The following is a 20,595-nucleotide window of genomic DNA, read 5'->3' as shown; positions in this document are numbered from 1 at the left end:
CATTTTTTTTTACTGTTGTGGGCCTCGAAAATTACTCCTAACTCGCGCAGAATACGTGCACATCACGCGTTTTGCCAGATAGGACTCGCATGTTTATTTATTAAAAGGTTGGATAGTTAAAGTGCATGTGTGTGCACTATGAAACTTGAAGGTCAAAGTTAAAATTTGAAGCCAAGTTTAGGGTTCAATATATGTATTATGCTTGCATTGAATTTGTATTTTATTCTTCGTTTTTAACAATTTAAGGTCTAACAATTATATTGCAAATACATCTTCATCTATATAATACTTAATAAAATTATTCGTGAGTTATCATCTTTTACAACCGCGAGAAGTGCAGACAAGTTTCACTAGTTTATAAAATAATACTTAAAACCTATCAGTCATTAAAACTAAAACATTATATTATTTTACATACAAGATTACGTAGTAACAAACATTAATAATTTAAAGGAAAATAAAAATTATTACATCTTATCATTTATCCTTGATATAATAAGCATAAATTAATGATTGTAAATACATACACGAATCTATAACATAAGCAATGGTGTCAGTGAGCCACCCAACAGGAGCAAAATACACAAATATTTAATTGTGAAGAAGAAGAAGAAGAGGCTCAAAATTTTCGTTGTTTTAAAATAAGAGGAAATCCCTCTATTTATAGACAACAAAGGGTAGTGTGAACAAATGTTTATTGTGCCTTATTGAAAATGTTACAACTATTTGGAAAAGTTGCAACCCTTTGGAAAGGTCACAATCTTTCATAAAAGTCACAACTTTTCATAAAAGTCACAACTTTTCATAAAAGTCACAACTTTTCATAAAAGTCACAACTTTTCATAAAAGTCACAACTTTTCATAAAAGTCACAACTTTTCATAAAAGTCACAACTTTTCATAAAAGTCACAACTTTTCATAAAAGTCGCAACTCTTCATTAAAGTCGCGACTTTTTTGCAACTTTTCATGAAAGGGAATGCTAGTTTTGTAAATAAATTAATTAAAAGGAAATTATTGTTTGTGGTGGCGCACGGGCGGGCCTAAGGTTCTCTTTTATATATATATATATATATGATTGAAAAAGTATTGTAGATTGCAAATTTCAAATATTTTTTTTGAACTACATATCCAATTTTATTTATTTATATATATAACTCTTCAAACAAAAAAGTACAGCTTAATTGATACAAAGTTTGGTTTTGATAAATATGTAAACTTCTTGCTGAAACCTTATAAATTAAAACATGTTTATACATACTGATACAATACACACTTTAAAGAGATGTATAGCTATTAGTATTTTTTGACAAAATTTAAAAGAAAGATAAAAAAAAAATTGATAAAAATTTAAATTCATGCTTTTAATTAAAAATTAATAAATATTTTTTAAAACATACCTCGTTCGAAAGTCTTATATTAAAAAGTGAACACAAATAATTTAATAAAATATACGAACTAGTAGTAATAACCTTCTTACATGTTTTAATTAAACATATGAGTTATTTGTAGTTTTGTTCAATGATAATAGGGGGTCTTCTATCTTGCATTGATGATCCAAAGTCTTGGACCCAATTTTCATTTATTTTAGGTCATCTTTCACAACATGTCCATTTGATGCCCTCTAGTCCAACATTTCAATGAAGTTTCAAAAGACATTTACTTAAACCTTACCTTTTGTTTGATTAAATCGATTTGATTAATTAGCGCAGGAAAAACTACAGAATATAGCAAACATCAATTTATATTCAATGTATATAGCTACATTTTATTTTTTTAAGCTATATGGATATACTTACATATTAATTAGCAAACTTAATTAACCATGAATTGTCATTTTAAAAAATAAATAAATTATATGTATTTAAAAAATTATTAAAATAGGAAAGATATCACTACACACCTAATAAATGCAATATGCATGTTTTATGGTACTATGTTCCCCATACTTACCTTATTCAATATTTTTCTCTTTCAATATACATGTATCAATGTCTCTTTTTATTATGCCCCCCCCCCCCCAGTTTTCTTCTAATTCAAGATCATTTGCATGATTGTAGGAACGATTTTTGTGATTCAATTCCATTGGGTATTTTCTAATTGCATTTTTTTCTTGTTTATATGAAGTTTGTATTTGTATACATATATATGTTTCTCGATTTTCATAGGGTTTTGTTTGAAGAAGTTATTTTCACCAGCATTCAAATATACAATTTCGTTGGATACATAAATACATTACATAGATTTGAATGTATACGTATACAACACATCTATTTTTAAAAAAATTCACTTTGATATAAATGAGGTAATACATGAATAATTTCGTTTTCTTGATACACACATATAATTGTATTTGAATGTTGAACAAAATGAAATACATATAAATTTGAATACTTGTTATTTTTTGTGGATTGTCCAATTGAAAATACAAGTGCATTTAGATACATAAATACATTACATAGATTTGAATGTATAAGTATACAACGCATCTATTTTTTTTATAGAGTGAAATACATATACATTTGGATAATTATATCGTAGTATAATTCATTGTCATTTTTTTTTCTAAATTGTCCAATTGTATTGATATATTAACACAATTGTATTGAGCAATCTTAGGGATACATCTATGCTTGTCATGGAGTTCGCGTATTTGAAATCGAAACAAACAAGATTCATTCACAATTACAATAAATCAATATAACTAAAGAAATTTATGTGAAATACCTTTATGCTTGAACAAGAACAATAACGACAATGAAAATTTGTGTACGATGTATCTAATATTTTTAAAACTAATTGAAATCCAAGAGTATATGCATTGACTAGGTAATCAAATACATGAATACATTTTATTCTCTTGATTACACACATATAATTGTATTTGAATGTTGAACACAGTAAAATACATATACATTTGAATACTTGTTATTATTTCATGGATTGTCCAACTAAAAATACAAGTGCATTTGGATACATAAATACATTACAGAGATTTGATTGTATACTTATACAACACATCTATTTTTTATAGAGTGAAATACATATACATTTGGATAATCATATTGTAGTATAGTTCCTTTGTCATTTTTTCTTCTAGATTGTCCAATTGTATTGATATATCAATGCAATTGTATTGAGCAATCTTAAGGATACAATTATGCTTGTCATGGAGTTCACGTATTTGAAATCGAAACAAACAAGATTCATTCACAATTACAATAAACCAATTTAACTAAATAAATTTATGTAAAATACCTTTACGCTTGAACAAGAATAATAACGACAATGAAAATTTGAATACAATGTATCCATAAAAAATTTAAAGTAATTGGAATCCAAGAGTATGCACATTGACTATGTAATCATTAGTTGTTAATGTAATAATGGGAAGTTGAAATTTCATGACCTAATTTAAGGGATTCGTTACCTTATTTAATGCACTATAATTCTATTTGTATCACTATATAATTAAAAAAATACACAAATACAACTAGATATTCATATAAAATGTAGTCATTTTTAGTAAATAACATACTTATAGCTATTGAACTTCAATAACCCTATAAATGTAGTCATTTATGTAAGTTGCTCTTCTTTTTAATGCGTTTAAAAACTCATCAAAAAAATAGGATCAAGTTGGATGGATTATGGCTTAACTCATTTTTAGTCCATTTCAATTTATAAGTAACTTTTAGATCAATTTTAATCCAATTTATTTATGACTTAATTTATTTTAACATGTTCAAATCCAGACTAATATGTTCATTTGACCCTCCCCTAGTTCAGCCTTTTCATTTACTTATTTTTTGATTTTTCACCTAGTATTTGGTATATCAACTAGGGGTGTACAAAATCAAATAAAAAACCGAATCAAATCGTAAATCGAGTCGAACCGGAAAAAAAAACCCGACTAGTGATTTGGTATTGGAAAAAAAACCCTGACTGTATTTGGGTTGGGTTGGTTTTAACTAAAAAAAATCAACCTGAGACCAATCCAACCCGACATTATATATGTAATTTTAAATTTTATTTTATACATAAAAATATTTACTTTGATATAATTTTAAAATATTTCTTATACTATTTCATAGTTTTTATCTTTTAATATATTATTTCAAGTTTAAAACTTAAAATTCGGAATGGTCCAATAAGGATTATAGTTCATAGATGTTGATAATTATAATAAAACTTAAATCAAAATCAAATTAATACTAATGCAAAAAGAAAATCAATTCAACACTAAGAATGACAATAATATTGAATATTTGTTCTTTAGTTTTACATTGGTTTTAGACAATTAAAAATACATAATCTAATTTTAATTTTCCTTAAATATTTAGTAATGTAACTAATACTTATTAAAACTTATTTTAGCATGATTTAGCACTTTTTAAATTATGATCATTTTCATTATGACTTTGCAATATTTATTTTATATGATGATTTCATTATTATTTTTTTATTGAATATTTTAGTGTCATCAGTACTTATCTCATATTTTGTGTTATTTTCTTAAGAAACACCGTAGATAATTTTATTTTGGTTGGACTAAAGAAATATTTGGAGCACAAGTTAATTATATGTTTGTATGCAAACTTTACCGAAAAAATCCAAAAATCTGAAAAAATCCGAGGTATAATAGTTTGGTTTGATTTATAAATTTAAAAATTCGACAAAATGGTTTGGTTTGCTATTTGAAAAACCCGAACCAACCCGAGGTTGAAAAACCCGAAAAAATTCGAATTTTATTAGTTTGGTTTGGTTTATAAATTTAAATTTTTTACACAAATGGTTTGGTTTGATATTTGAAAAACCCGAATTAACCCAGTCATGTACACCCCTAATATCAACATTAGAGTCTGACTAAAGTTAGATTCGCATAAAAAAAATCTCACATTGAAAGGTAAAACACTCTCTAACAAATACGCAAAAGGCATTTACTTTAAGCTAACTTTGTGTTTGATTAAGAATCACTCAAAAGAAATGAAGTTTAGATAAGCCTCTAATGAGTAATGATTAAAATAAAAAATTGGATAAACGTCTCACAAAGAGAAAAGATAATATTACTTGAGTCACAGATATAGTACTCCTTTCGTTTCATATTAAATGAACATCTTATTAAAAATATTTGTCTCATATTACTTGATTACTTATTAAATCAGGATATAATTAATTTATTTTTCCCATTTTACTCCTATAATTAATATGGCCTTTAATAGTTTAAATAAATTTTGATAATTCAAAATTTCTTTTTTCAAGAGGCTAATTAATACGAATAAAGGGTAAAATAATAAAATTTATTAATCTATTAACAAATTTTTAATCACTTTATCAAATAAAAATTGTCCATCTAATATGAATAGGAGGTATATGATTTGATCAAATTAAGGGGTCCTAAATTCTATCACTGACCCCAAAAATCTCACTGATTGACAAGTTAAACAAATGAAAAAACTAAACGTGCAATTATAACATTTTTTTAAGAAGCCAAGTGGCAAACTTTGTCAATACACCTAGGGATGTTCACGATTTGGATAAAAACTGATCCAAATCAAAAAATCGAATCAAATCGATAAAACAAAATTGATTTTATTTGGGTTTGGTTTGATTTGGTTTTAGATTTTTTAAAACCGATAGTATTTAGTTTGGTTATGGTTTTATTTGAAAAAACCGAAGAAATAATCAAATCGAACCGATGAATTATATACATATATTTTTTTAATATACATACTTAATATATTGTTTTTATAAACAACTTTAAAGATCTTATATATAATTTCATTAAAATTTCTTTATAATTTACTTATTGAAAGCAAAAATGTCCAAGATGAAAACATTTATTTTATTGATTTCATGTATATGAGTGTCTATGACAATTCTTTGTGCGACTGAAAATGTTATTGTCTCTTCCTCTATGCCAATAGTGAATTTTACAACTTATTGATAGTAAATTTAGTGATCGAAAGTTCAATAATTTAAGTCATTCTAACTATTTTTCGTTTTGAATGGATTGTTGTCACTTTTTCACATTTTGAATGAATTGTTTCTTTTCATTTTTGTGTATGGTTAATAACCGAATAACCAAACCAAAACCGATAACCACCAAACCGATAAATGTATATTATATTTGGTTTGGTTTGGTTTTGATAATTTTAAAACCGATTAAGTTGGTTTGGTTTTAGTTTTGACCATTAACCGATCCAAACCGACCCGTGAACACCCCTAAATACAACCATTGGTTATTTTTCAAGTTCAATAATTTCATAAATGTTATTTTATGTCCCTTTCAGAAAATTGAAAAGTCTTTGGTACTACTATTATTTTACACGGTTCAGGAACTTTCATAACATTAGCGTGATTTGGTTTGAGCAACGGATCTTGACATGATACATTCTCGTAATGAATATGCTACTATTACTAGTAATACGTTTCGTTTACTCATTCAAAGTTTATACCAGTTTTTGTTTTATTACTTGGAATTTTGTGAACATCATTTGAAAAATTATACTAGTAAATTCTTATAGGCAGGTATGAAAGTATAGTCTACAAGACAATATGATGAGAGCCTCTATGCAAAATAATCACAATTATTAACATTCAGGTTATTGCATTTTATCGTAAGTTTATTTTTAACATAAAGGTAATTAATGATTAAAAATATATTTGAATTACTAATTTTTTCGTGATTTTATATTTTAATTATATATGTTTTTTTTTTCTATATGAACTATCGTTATTTATGTATTGAAACACACTTATTTGAGTAGATGGAGATAGTCAAGTAAGAAAAAAGAACAACTGATAATTGACCTAATCAACTTTGAAATGTATTTTACATAAATTACTTTTACTTATCACTTTAACATATCAAGAAAAGACAAAAAAATAATAATTCATGTTTTATCCAGTGCATTAAGTACTTATTTCTCAAATTATTTTTCAAAATCTAATAATAAACATTAATTAATAGAAGTAGTGTGATAAATAATTATGTTAATTATTATTTTCTTAATAAATATATCACGTCTAAATATAACAAGTAAAAATGAAAGAGAATATAACCATAAAATTCAAATTAATCTTACATTATATAACTTTCTGAAGAAAAAAGTTTGAAATGACCCCTTGGCTCCATCTAGATACACAGACTGTTTAAGGAAGACTTGGTATACTCAATTAGTGTACACCTATAGATTTGCACTAATAAATTATTATTTTTCGCTCCTTATTGTTTTTTTTAAAAAGAAAATTGGAGATTTGGGAAGGAAAAATAGTGAGAAAATTACAAAGTGAAAAATCGAATTCTTATTAATTAAAAAAATAAAAAATAATAATTAATAAAAAGTCATCAACAAAATAAAAGTTCAGATAGTACTATCTATTTTTAACAATTTTTTTCATGAAGCTGTTGTTCAACAACTTTTTTTTTTAATTGATTTATCTTTAAAAACTCAAGTGACCTTTTGAATATTCTGGCATTCCTTTACTCATACAAGAAAGAAGAGAAAAACAAACTAAAGCAAAACCATAAATCCCAACTAATAAGCAAACAAACAAACAAAAAGTGTAGGACATCTATGCCTATTTTATAGTATACTACTTTATTATTTAATCAGAATTGATTGATGCATTTTGAGATGACTACTTGAATATATTATTAGGGAAATGTTTTTTTGGAAAAAGGTAAGCTAATCCCAAAGACTATTAGTTTCATTGACCCGATGTGGAATTCCCAAGATCATATCTGCGGTATTACGAAAACCGTGGATTATACCAAGCAAATTCCTTCTTTTTAATTTGAATATGTTACATTTCAAACAATTTTTGACATAAACAATATGAAATAACTTCAATATTTATTTTATATTTATATCAAGTTTTTGTACGAATTGCTATTATTTAAGGTGGTCTTTTAACTTTTTACCCCTCAAATCGGTGGTAAAAAGTTATCCGGCAATTTTTTTTTAGAAGTGGATTATGAACTTCTTAAGAATTAAGACATGCTAAATATTTTGAAACTAAATTTATGCATCTATCAGCATAGGTTCGGTAGGAACTACTTATGAATTGTTAAATATAATTTATGCCTCTAAGGACATAAGTTCTCTAGGATTTAAAGCGAAATAATTTGTTATGTCTAACAAAACATAACTTGTAGTATTTATAATACAAAAATATAAATTTTTGCCTTGTGAATTTCTCTTTTAACTGGTGAAATAAGTACACATGCATAATTTTTTTACCCGTTTGAGTAGTCTTGTAAAAATCCCTTCTCTTTATCTTTTTAAGCATTAGGTATATGAATTTGATTTGACGATTAATTTAAATTCACATCGATAAATTGACTTTCTATTCTTTTATCTTGTTGAATTAGACATATAGCCGATTTATTAACCTAATGTTATTTATGATGCTAAAAAGCTGAAAACATTGTGGCTAATCAAGTGCAAGTTTGAATTTGATATTAGTGCCACTAATAATTGCAAGGAGTTATCGATAGATGCCCGTTCATCAAGACTCTAAATTTAGTCTCTTGCCAGGGAATAATTAAGCAAATTGCATGTTTTTGGCATGAGAATATATAGAAGTTTAGCATGCCAACCATTGATCTTATTCAGGGTCTTACCCATTATTTTAGTAAAGATTGAGATTAATTTCAATGAGAGGAATATGCAAGAGATGGGGAGTCCAATCGGGTAATTATCAAAGTAACATATAGTGATCAGAAAATCATTGGAAGCAAAGTAACATGAATTCTCAACCATGAGAATAGATAAAAATCACATCTATTTCACATTTCACTTTTGTTAAATACAGTGGCTAATATTTGTAAATATAATTACAATTGGGAAACTCACTGCTAAAAAAATGTCAAAAAACAACGGTCCAAAGCGACGGACTGTGTCGTTTTTTTTGTCAAAATCGACGGAAAAGCTATGCAGTCACTTTCATTGCTTTTATGCTCGACGCTTTTCAAAAAGTGACAGACTGCGTCGCTCAAAAGTGACGGACGGTGTCTTTTCCTTTTTATCTTTTCTTAAGCGACAGACAACATCGTAATTTTTAAATTTTAATTTTTTAAAAAAAATAATGCGACGGACGGGGTCGCTTTTCTAGAAAAAAACATTAAAAAGTTTAAAAAAGCAACGGACAATTCATCGCTTTTCTGCATTTTCTTTTTTATACAAACAGAGAATATGCATACATTTAATTAATAGTCCTTTATTCCACATATAAAATCATGTACACACATAAATCATCAATCTTATGACAAGAAAGGTAGTAAAAACATCCATAAAAGAATGACAGTAAAAATACACACACAATTGACATTAAAAATGATGGACACCGTTGTTTTCTGAAAATTATTTTTTAAAATAATATCAATGCAGTCCGTCGCTATTATTAAATATGAATATAAATAATTTTGGCATATTTTTTATTTTTAAAAAAGGGACGGACAAAGAGGCCCTGTTCATCGCTTTTTCAAAAAAAAAAAAAAGCGATGGACGAAGATGCCCTGTCCGTCGCTTTTATAAAAAAAAGTATAAAAAATTTTAAAAAATGAAAAAAGTGACGGACAATGTTGCATTTGCCGTCGCTATTTTGAAGCAACGCAATCCGTCGTTTTTTCGTCCGTCGTTTTTTTACCTCTTTTTAGTAGTGACTTACATAAATATATCATATTAAAAAAATATTTACTATTCATAGCAAATAACATTTTTTTTTCACTTGATCACTTTTAATACATTTATAATACAATTTTAATACATATTACAAAGAACAATTTATATGCACATATAATACAAGTTTTATTGATGGATAATACATTTATCACACATTTTAATACACTTATAATACAATGTGTCAATTTCTTACCAAACAAGCATAATATATTTTTAAAAACAATCATAATACATATATATTGCATACATAATTCACTTTAATACATATTGCAAATTTAACATAATATTGCTATGTATTGCTATAAATGGTAATAAATAAAAATTATCGCTAAAATCAGTAATTATTTATTAAAAGGAACTCATCCAAGTAATTTTTCATAGCCGAATTCAAACTAATTCCCATTGACTCAAAATAAATTTCATTTTATACCCTTTTATAGGGTATTTACTTATTTTCCCTTTTTTTTAAATTTAGGGTAAAAAAATTAAATAAAAAGTGGATATTCACTTAACTCTCCCCAAATATATGATGGAGTAGAGTTAATATTTTAAAAAGATCATTGAACTATGCAAAATTATCTAGAAAAGTCATTAAACTTTCTTTTATATCAATAAAATCACTCAACTTAACACTTTTTATCTTCAAAAAATCATTCAACTATATTTATAATTGAAATAAATTTGCCATGACAAATTAAATTGTTTTTCTATAACATGTAATCATGGATGGCATAAATAAACAAAATTATAAAATTAATTTACCCCACAAAATTTATGCATGTATTTCATTTTTACCTTGAAAATTATCTCACTGTGTCTAATATGACACCGACTGCATAATCAGATAATCTCCAATGCAGTGGTCATATGCCGCCTGAATATGCAATACAAGAAATATTTTTTCAATAGTCTACGCACCAAAAAAAAAAAAAAAACCACCAACGCTATAAAAATTGACTGAACATTTCGAGCTGTAAGCAGAAAAGTTGTTTGATTTATCTTTTCCTGCTCGCATATAAAATAATTATCTCTGGAATGGCAACTGTGGAGTGAGGGGAAGACAGTCACGTTTTTAGATCCAAAGTTGAGTAACATATGATCAAAGAGTAAGTTATAAGAGGTATAAATATTGGTCTCTTGTGTGTTGAGGATTTTATTTTAATGATAGAATGATTTTTAAAAATAAAAATCACAAGTTGAGTGATTTTATTGATATAAAAGAAAGTTCAATGACTTTTCTATATAATTTCTAATAGTTCAGTGATCTTTTAAGCTATTAACCCTGATGGAGTATGAAAGTGAAACCCTTAAAAGAGGATATACAACGGCACCAAGAAATCAAAACGAAGGAAGCAATATGGCAAAAAGAGAAGACAGAATATCAGAATTGCCTGTGCATATTATTCATCAAATCTTATGCCGCACTGACCTCGGCGTTGAAGAGGCGGCGAGAAGTTGTATGTTGTCCAAGACATGGTACTATTGCTGGACTTCAAGACCTAATTTGATATTCTATCAATTTGATATGACCCTTGAAAACTATGTCAAGTTGGTTGATCAATCTCTGCGATTCCATGTCGAACAAAACTTACATCTTGAACAATTCATCCTTAGATATCGTGATCCAGAAGTGGATTTTCACGTGGATACTTGGATTGAATTGGCGGTTAAACTCAACGTCACAGAGCTGGGAATTCACCGTTTGGGTTTAACATCATATAACTTACCTGATGTTATTTATGATGCTAAAAAGCTGACAACATTGCAGTTAAGCAGGTGCAATTTTGAATTTGACAAAAGATTTTCTTGGCTCGAGTCTCTTTCTTTGAATCATGTCCATATTTCAGATGCCCAATTGCAAAGAGTTATCAACAGATGCCCATCTGTCAGGACTCTAAGGTTACAGTGTTGTGAGGGTATAAGCAAATGTCATATTTTTGGCTTAGTACATCTCAAGTATTTCGATGCTAGTTATTGCAAACTCCATAGTGTGATAGTCCAAGCTCCATATCTTCAATGCTTTAGATATACAGAACCTACTGAACAGGGCAATCTTCATCCTTGCGAAATTGCTATTTTGGATGGTTACAGTACTTTACAAACACTGGAGCTCACTGGTGCCACCATCACAGACCAACAGTTTCGAGATGTATCCTATAAGTTCCCAAATATTTCAGAATTGAATCTAAGATTATGCTATAACCTGAAAAATATAGAGATTCAGAGTGAAAAACTCAAGAAATTCACCTTATTTGAGTTGAAGAGTCTGGAAAAACTCACGATTCAAGCTCCAAATTTATTGGAATTTGATTTTCATGGTAGTAAAATGCCCGTCACATATATGGATACTTCTTCCCTAGAAAGTGCCCGACTGATATTAATAATATTTTGTCGCCAGGTAGTTTACATTATTTTTGTGCTTAATTTATGCATTACTTGTTGAATTTGGTTTAAACTATGGGATTGACTAAATTCTTGCAGACCAAAAGCATCCTTATTTATGAAAATCTAAGAGAAATTGTTATTCCACCAAGTCACAAAGTCGAGATATTCATTGCATCCATGCTGAGTGTTGAATCGATCATTGGAATAATAATGTTCGGAAGTCCCTATATCATATCCATACTTCCATGTACAGATAGCAAAGCACTACAGGTAAAACGTCCCTTGTGCTTGTATAATTTGAGAAGAAAATTTGTTGTTAAATGTTGATTGCTCGTCTCATAAGCATTATTATTGTATAATATATCTTATGTTTCTGCTTAAATGCAGGCGATGTCTACACTAAAAGGGTGTACACAAAAGCAAAATTGTGGTAAAGAATGTCCATTCAATACCAAGTGGCATCGTAACTTAAAAGATGTTATCAGTTGTACTGGGACACCTGAGGAGGGAATGGCCGCCTCCATGTGGTATCTCTGGTTGAAATCTACATCTGTAATTGACCAAGTGAATAATTTCATGTTAAAATGGAAATAACAAGCTTAGACCAAAGAGTCTTGGCGAATTCAGCATATAGAGTTAATTAGTGTGTATGATTTATTACATAATTTAGCATTTTTTGGCTGTGTAAGACCTCCAACTTTGATTACACATTTATACTTGCAATGAAATAGATTTTGCGCAGTCTATCTTTAGTATCGATGGTTATGAATGTGTAGATGAATTGGAAAATATAATATTCTGGGCTGCAAAGATAGAGGTATTCGGAGTTGTATAAGCTTGTAGACAGATAGACGCACGCCTTCCTTGTATGTAGAAATCAGGAAATTGAACATAACTTGAAAAATGGAAAGTAACACTCTGTTATGAACTCATGCAAATAACCTTAATAATGAAGCAGATGGATTGTGATCTGTAAACAACAATAACTCATCTGAAGAGGACGGCTTCCACACTAGCATGTCGTTTTCGTTTCCATTAAAAGATTTTGCATCCATTGAATTAAAATCTTATTAACTCTAGTTTTTATTTATTCTTCAAAGTTCTTTAGAATCAAGATCCTCTCGAGTAGGTTTGGATTCTCATACATAAACTCCCATGGCATTTCTTTCGTTGGGATATTATATGTAGGCTTGTTCAATCAAGCAACTTTTTTCAAACAAGAAAGAATATGGCTTGGTTTCAAAAGAAGAGATGGCAAATGGTCAAAAGAGTGACTGAATATTAATAGTGGCTACTATTTGACAATAGGTCATGTTAAAAGTGGCTATTCACTTAATATATAATGGAGCCTTTTAGTCATCAATTCTCACTAATAAAACCCTTAAACAGGACATACGACGGCACCAGCAATATGGCGAAAATAGTTTATGGACAAGACAGATCATATCAGAATTACCTGTGCATATCATTCATCAAATCTTATGCCGCACTAGCCTCGACCTGAAAGAGGTGGCGAGATGGTACTATTGTTGGTCTTCTAGACCTAATCTCATATTCCATCAATCACAAAACTATAATACCAATTATAATCGAACAAAACTTACATCTTCAAGAGCTCATCCTTGCATATTGTGATCCAAAAGTGAATTCCCACCTGGATACTTGGATTGAATTGGCGGTTAAACAGTACTGGACATTTGCCCTCCCTTCTTAAGTTACCTGATGTTGTTATTATGATGCTAAAAAGCTGACAACATAAGTTTTGATTGTCTTGAGACTCTTCATTTGCATCATGCTGTCTATATTTCAGATGCTCAATTGCAAAGACTTATGGATAGATCCCCGTCCATCAGGAATCTATCCCTAGTCGATTGCCGAGGAATAAACAAATTGCAAGTACATCTGGATTGCTGTGGTCCAGGCCCCAAATCTTAAATGCTTTAAATATGGAGAACGTACTAATCATCCTTGCGAAATTGCTATTTTGGATGGTTACAATACTTTACAAACACTCGACCTCAATGGTGCCAGCATCACAGACCAACAGTTTCGAGATGTGTATTCTATAAGTTCCCAAACATTTCAGAATTGAATCTAACAAGATGCTATAAGTTGAAGAATATCGAGATTCAGAGTGAAAAACTCAAGAAATTCACCTTATCAGAGTTAAGGAGTCTGGAAGAAGTCACAATTCAAGCTCCAAATTTATTGGAATTTGATTTTCATGGTAGTAAAATGCCCTTCACATATTTGGATAATTCTTTCCTAGAAAGTGCCCTTCACTGACATAAGCAATTGTGTCAACTCAACAGGAGCAAAGTACACAAATATTTAATTGTGAACAAGAGGATGTTAAGACATTAATTTTTGTTCTTGTTGGTTTCTCATCCGATATTTGGTAAATCCGATTAAATTTGAATTTTTGTTGAAATTTTTTATATTGAGGGATAAAATACTTCCTAAAAAATATAACTTCGTATCAAAGAGACTCGAACGCAAAATCTCTGATTAAGAATGTATGAGTACTTATCACTCCATCGCAATCATGGTGTGGTGGGTGATTAAGACATTGTGATTTTTGGCAGACAAAATCTTTAGTTAGCTCTAACTAAGTTATTGCGGGCAAGATATATTATTTTTTAAAGTTACTAATAACTCTTTTTTCCTATGCATTTAATTAATCCTTCATGATTGATTGATTAACTATAATTCTATAAAAGCCAAAAATTTAGGTAATTCATTTGGCTAAGGATGAAAATGATTAAAGTTGGCAGACACTTATCAACTTATGAACTTACTTTTTTATTTTTCAAACGTTAAACATGCTTCACGCGTCATATCAGTTAAAATTAAAATATTATCATAATTATTTTTATGTTTCTAAAAATGAAAATACAAATTTTTTTCATATTTGGTTATTCTTTATTTTGGAAGAATTTTTTTGGACATCTATAAATTGAAGATTTGTTAAATTAATCAAACTATATTAAATTATATGCAATTTTAAGTATGATTTCTTTCTTACCTGATTTATCGCCGTCATAATTTACAATTGTTAGCTTCTGCATGACGTTTTGATTTTTTCGATCCTAATAAAATGAATCTTGAACCTAATTTACACTCAAGAAATTAGCTCAAAAATAAAAGGATTGTTCAAGTTATATAATCTCGTTTCGATTCGACTAACTAAGAACAGTTTTCTTAAATAGAGGCAACTATTGAAATTGTGAGATAATGTTGGATGTTATGAGCTAATTATGTTTGGCACATCTAATACTAGTTCAAACAGTTGTTATATGTTTTAGTTTATGCATGGAGTCACGACCTGCCAAAGAAGAAACACAACTTGAACTGATTTTCTTTATAATGAGCAATAAATTAAAGATATTAATTCATAGAGGTACACTAATTGTGTAAAAAAATTGCATAATAATATGTTTTTTAGGAAAACTAAATAAATCCCACTAGTTTAGGAGTTAATTATTTATGTACACTCTAATTTGCAATATTACGTATCTTATCAGATTTTGGTACGTCCAGATATGTATATAGGAGTCAAAATTAGGTATAATTTGTTCGATATACATTGTATCCAAGTGAATTCACATGTATCTTGGATACATAATAAATCTCACTCGCCTCTCTCCTATGTCGCTGGCCATTCTCTCATGTATCTGGTATCTCAAATACATGTGAATCACACCAGATACATATATACATATATATATATATATATATACATATATATATATATATATGTGTGTGTGTGTATGTATGAATCGAGTGTATATCTAATGTGATTCACATGTATCTGTGATACGTACGAATTTCGCTCGTCTCCCTCCCCATCTCGCTCGCCTCCATACCCATCTTGCTTGCATCTCTCCCTATTTTTGTTTATCTAGTAGCAAAAATACATGTATCTAAATGTATTTTCTTCAATATATAATAGAAAACTATTAATTAGTGATAATAATATATATATATGACAGTGAAACATGTCTAATTATATAATATTTCCTTTCTATAATGCAAAGTGGATTGGTCAATATTTCTATCTTGCATTGACTACCCAATTCTTGGACCCAATTTTCATTTATTTTAGGTCATCTTGCACAACATGTCCATTTGATGCTCTCTAGTCCAACATTTCAATTTTGTTTCAAAAGACATTTACTTGAAGCTTACCTTTTGTTTGATTAAAGCGATTTTTTAAATTAGCGCATTCTTTTTAATTAGCGTTAAAAACTCTTCAAAAAAAATAAATCGGATCAAGTTGGATGGATTATGGCTTAACTCGATTTTAGTCCAATTCAATTTATAAGTAACTTTTAGATCAATTTTAATCCAATTTATTTATGACTTAATTTATTTTAATCTGTTTAAATCCAGACCAACATGTTCATTTGACACCCCCCCTAGTTTAGCATTTCAATTAGTTAAGTGATTAAGTTTCAAAAGACCATTTATTTACTTATTTATTGTTTTTTCACCTAGTGTTTGGTATATCAACATTAGAGAGCTGTCAAAATGGGATTGACCCATTAAGTCGGCCCAACCCAATTATTGAATTAAGTGGGGTTGGGCCTAATTTTTTTTGGATCATTTAGGAATAAGGCTTTTTAGTCCAACATCTTTTCCCGCTAGCCTCGTTGGCCCAATCCGCAAGCCTTAGAGGCCAGCCCGTGGGTTATGAATATTAAAAATATTTATTATATATATTTTAGTTGTATTTTATTTGTAAAGATTTTGTCAATAAATATTTAAAAAATATAAAATCAAGTCTAACTCCTTTGCAGTTCTTTTACATTTTAGGGCCAGTAGCCCACTAAAATCAAGTCTACTTTTATTTTTATATCTAATTTTTTATTTCCCCTTAGTTGTCTTGTTCATAAAAAAAGTGATAATGTAGTATTTTTTGCTCGGATGAATCTTACGATGTTGTATCTTGGCTATTATGTATTTTTGTAAGTATTCACTGAAGTGTGTAATTCATAAATGAATATTTATATGTATTGATGTCGTGTTCATCAGACATCAAAGTTTGACACTCTTAGATACTCTTTCTAAGACACCAAAGTTGTTCATTTTTTGGTTGAAGGGACGACCCGTCCCAATCCGTGGCCCACCTAGGGCTGGGTTGGGTTGCTATTTTATAGGTCTTTTAATTAAAAGGGTCAGTCCGTTCTAACCCATTTAACTCTCTAGCCCGCTAAAATTGAGTTGGGTCAGCCCATTTTGACAGCTCTAGACTCAGTCTGGCTAAAGTTAGATTCGTATAAAAAAATCTCACATTAAAAGGTAATACACTCTCTAACAAAGACGCAAAAGACATTTACTTTAAGCTTACTTTGTGTTTGATTAAGAATCACTCAAGAGAAATGAAGTTTAGATAAGCCTCTAATGAGTAATGATTAAAATTAAAAATTGGATAAACGTCTCACAAAGAGAAAAGATAATATTACTTGTGTCACGAATATAGTACTCCTTTCGTCTCATATTAAATGTGAATCTTAATGAAAATATTTGTCTCATATTACTTGATTACTTATTAAATTAGAATATAATTAATTTATTTTTCTCATTTTACTCCTACAATTAATATGGCTTTTAAAAGTTTAAATAAATTTTGATAATTCAAAATTTCTTTTTTCAAGAGGCTAATTAATATGAATAAAGGGTAAAATCATAAAATTTATTAATCTATTAATATTTTTTTTTCACTATATCAAATAAAAAATGTCCATTTGATATGAATCGAAGTGAGTATATGATTTGATCAAATTAAAGGGGTCCTAAATTCTAATCATTGACCCCAATAATCTTACTGATTGACAAGTTAAACAAATGAAAAAACTAAAGGTGCAATTATTACATTTTTTTAAGAAGCCAAGTGGCAAACTTTGTCAATACACCATTGGTTATTTTTCAAGTTCAATAATTTCATAAATGTTATTTTATGTCCTTTTTCAGAAAATTGAAAAGTATGCTACTATTACTAGTAATACGTTTCGTTTAGTCATTCAAAGTTTAAAACATTTTTTGTCTTTTTTACTTGGAATTTTGTGGACATCATTCGAAAAATTATACTAGTAAATTCATATAGGCTAAGGTATGAAAGTATAGTCTACAAGACAATATGATGAGAGCCTTTATGCAAAATAATCACAATTATTAACATTCAGGTTATTTCATTCTATCCTAAGGTTATTTTTAGCATAAAAGATAATTAATGATTAAAAATTTATTTTAATTACTATTTTTTGTGATTTATATATTGGTTTTTTTCTTCTACATGAACTATCACTATTTATGTATTGAAACACACTTATTTGAGTAGATGGAGATAGTCAAGTAAGAAAAAAGAATAACTGATAATTGACCTAATCAACTTTTAAATGTAGTTTACATAAATTACTTTTACTTATCACATTTAACATATCAAGAAAAGACAAAAAAAAAAAATCATGTTTTATCCAATGCATTAATTAATTATTTCTCAAATTATTTTTCAAAATATAATAATAAACATCAATTAATAGAAATAGTGTGATAAAAATAACCATGTTAATTATTATTTTCTTAATAAATATATCACATCTAAATATAACAAATAAAAACGAACAAAATACAACCAAAAAATTCAAATTAATCTGACATAATATACCTTTCGGAAGAAGAAAGTTTGAAATGAACTCCTTTGGCTCCATCTAGATACACCGTCGGTTTAAGGAAGACTCGGTATACTCAATTGTTGTACTAATAAATTATTATTTTTCTCTCTTTATTGTTTTTTATTTTTAAAAAAAATGGAGATTTGGAAAAGGAAAAATAGAGATGAAACTACAAAGTGGAAAATCAAACTCTTATTAATTAAAAAAATAAAAAATAATAATTTAAAAAATTCATCAAAAATGAAAGTTCAGATTGTACTATCTATTTTTTAACAACTTTTTTCATGAAGCAGTTGTTCAACAACTTTTTTTAAAAATTGATTTATCTTTAAAACCTTAAGTGGCCTTTTGAATATTCTGGCTAGGGTTGTACAAAATCGAACCGAAAATCGAATCAAATCGCAAATTGAGTCAAACCAAAAAAAAAAACCGACTAGTGGTTTGGTTTGGTATTGGAAAAAAAACCCGACTATATTTGGGTTGGTTTGGTTTTAACTAAAAAAAACCAACCCGACATTATATATGTAATTTTAAAATTTTATTTTATACATAAAAATATTTACTTTGATATAATTTTAAAATATTTCTTATACTATTTCAAAGTTTTTATCTTTTAATATATTATTTCAAGTTTAAAACTTAGAATTCGGAATGGTCCAATAAAGATTATAGTTCATAGATGTTAATAATTATAATAAAACTTAAATCAAAATCAAATTAATACTAATGCAAAAAGAAAATCAATTCAACACTAAGAATGACAATAATATTGAATATTTGTTCTTTAGTTTTACATTGGTTTAGACAATTAAAATACATAATCTAATTTTATATTTCCTTAAATATTCAGTAATGTAACTAATACTTATTAAACTTATTTTAGCATGATTTAGTACTTTTAAATTATGATCATTTTCATTATGAAATAGTGTGATAAAAATAACCATGTTAATTATTATTTTCTTAATAAATATATCACATCTAAATATAACAAATAAAAACGAACAAAATACAACCAAAAAATTCAAATTAATCTGACATAATATACCTTTCGGAAGAAGAAAGTTTGAAATGAACTCCTTTGGCTCCATCTAGATACACCGTCGGTTTAAGGAAGACTCGGTATACTCAATTGTTGTACTAATAAATTATTATTTTTCTCTCTTTATTGTTTTTTATTTTTAAAAAAAATGGAGATTTGGAAAAGGAAAAATAGAGATGAAACTACAAAGTGGAAAATCAAACTCTTATTAATTAAAAAAATAAAAAATAATAATTTAAAAAATTCATCAAAAATGAAAGTTCAGATTGTACTATCTATTTTTTAACAACTTTTTTCATGAAGCAGTTGTTCAACAACTTTTTTTAAAAATTGATTTATCTTTAAAACCTTAAGTGGCCTTTTGAATATTCTGGCTAGGGTTGTACAAAATCGAACCGAAAATCGAATCAAATCGCAAATTGAGTCAAACCAAAAAAAAAAACCGACTAGTGGTTTGGTTTGGTATTGGAAAAAAAACCAATAAAACCCGACTATATTTGGGTTTGTTTGGTTTTAACTAAAATAAAAACAACCCGAGACCAAACCAACCTGACATTATATATATAATTTTAAATTTTATTTTATATTACTTTGATATAATTTATAAATATTCCTTATACCTTTTCATAGTTTTTATCTTTTAAGATATTATTTCAAGTTTGAGACTTAAAATTTTGAATGGTACAATAAAGGTTGTAGTCCATAGATATTAGTATTTTAATAAAGCTCAAATTTATATTACTATATATAATAAGTGGGAATATCTACTACTTAGCACATGACAAGTGTTGGATCATATGTGCTTGA

The 20,595-nt window shown here is 28.0% G+C and overlaps 1 protein-coding gene across 1 annotated transcript; it reads left to right on the top strand.

Annotated features, from left to right (window-relative positions):
* Positions 1 to 10,453: 10,453 nt before the first annotated feature.
* LOC102596939 (uncharacterized) lies at positions 10,454 to 12,818 on the top strand. Its single transcript, XM_006359409.2, has 4 exons — positions 10,454 to 10,807; positions 10,961 to 12,085; positions 12,169 to 12,342; positions 12,460 to 12,818. The coding sequence occupies exons 2-4, from the start codon at positions 10,973 to 10,975 to the stop codon at positions 12,664 to 12,666; spliced, it is 1,494 nt and encodes a 497-aa protein (XP_006359471.1). The 5' UTR covers positions 10,454 to 10,807; positions 10,961 to 10,972; the 3' UTR covers positions 12,667 to 12,818.
* Positions 12,819 to 20,595: the final 7,777 nt, after the last annotated feature.

The sequence above is a fragment of the Solanum tuberosum genome, unplaced genomic scaffold, assembly GCF_000226075.1.
Source record: "Solanum tuberosum cultivar DM 1-3 516 R44 unplaced genomic scaffold, SolTub_3.0 scf00297, whole genome shotgun sequence".
Taxonomy (NCBI): Eukaryota; Viridiplantae; Streptophyta; class Magnoliopsida; order Solanales; family Solanaceae; genus Solanum; species Solanum tuberosum.
The sequence above is the reverse complement of the archived record's forward strand: the minus strand, read 5'-3'. Positions and strand labels throughout refer to the sequence as shown.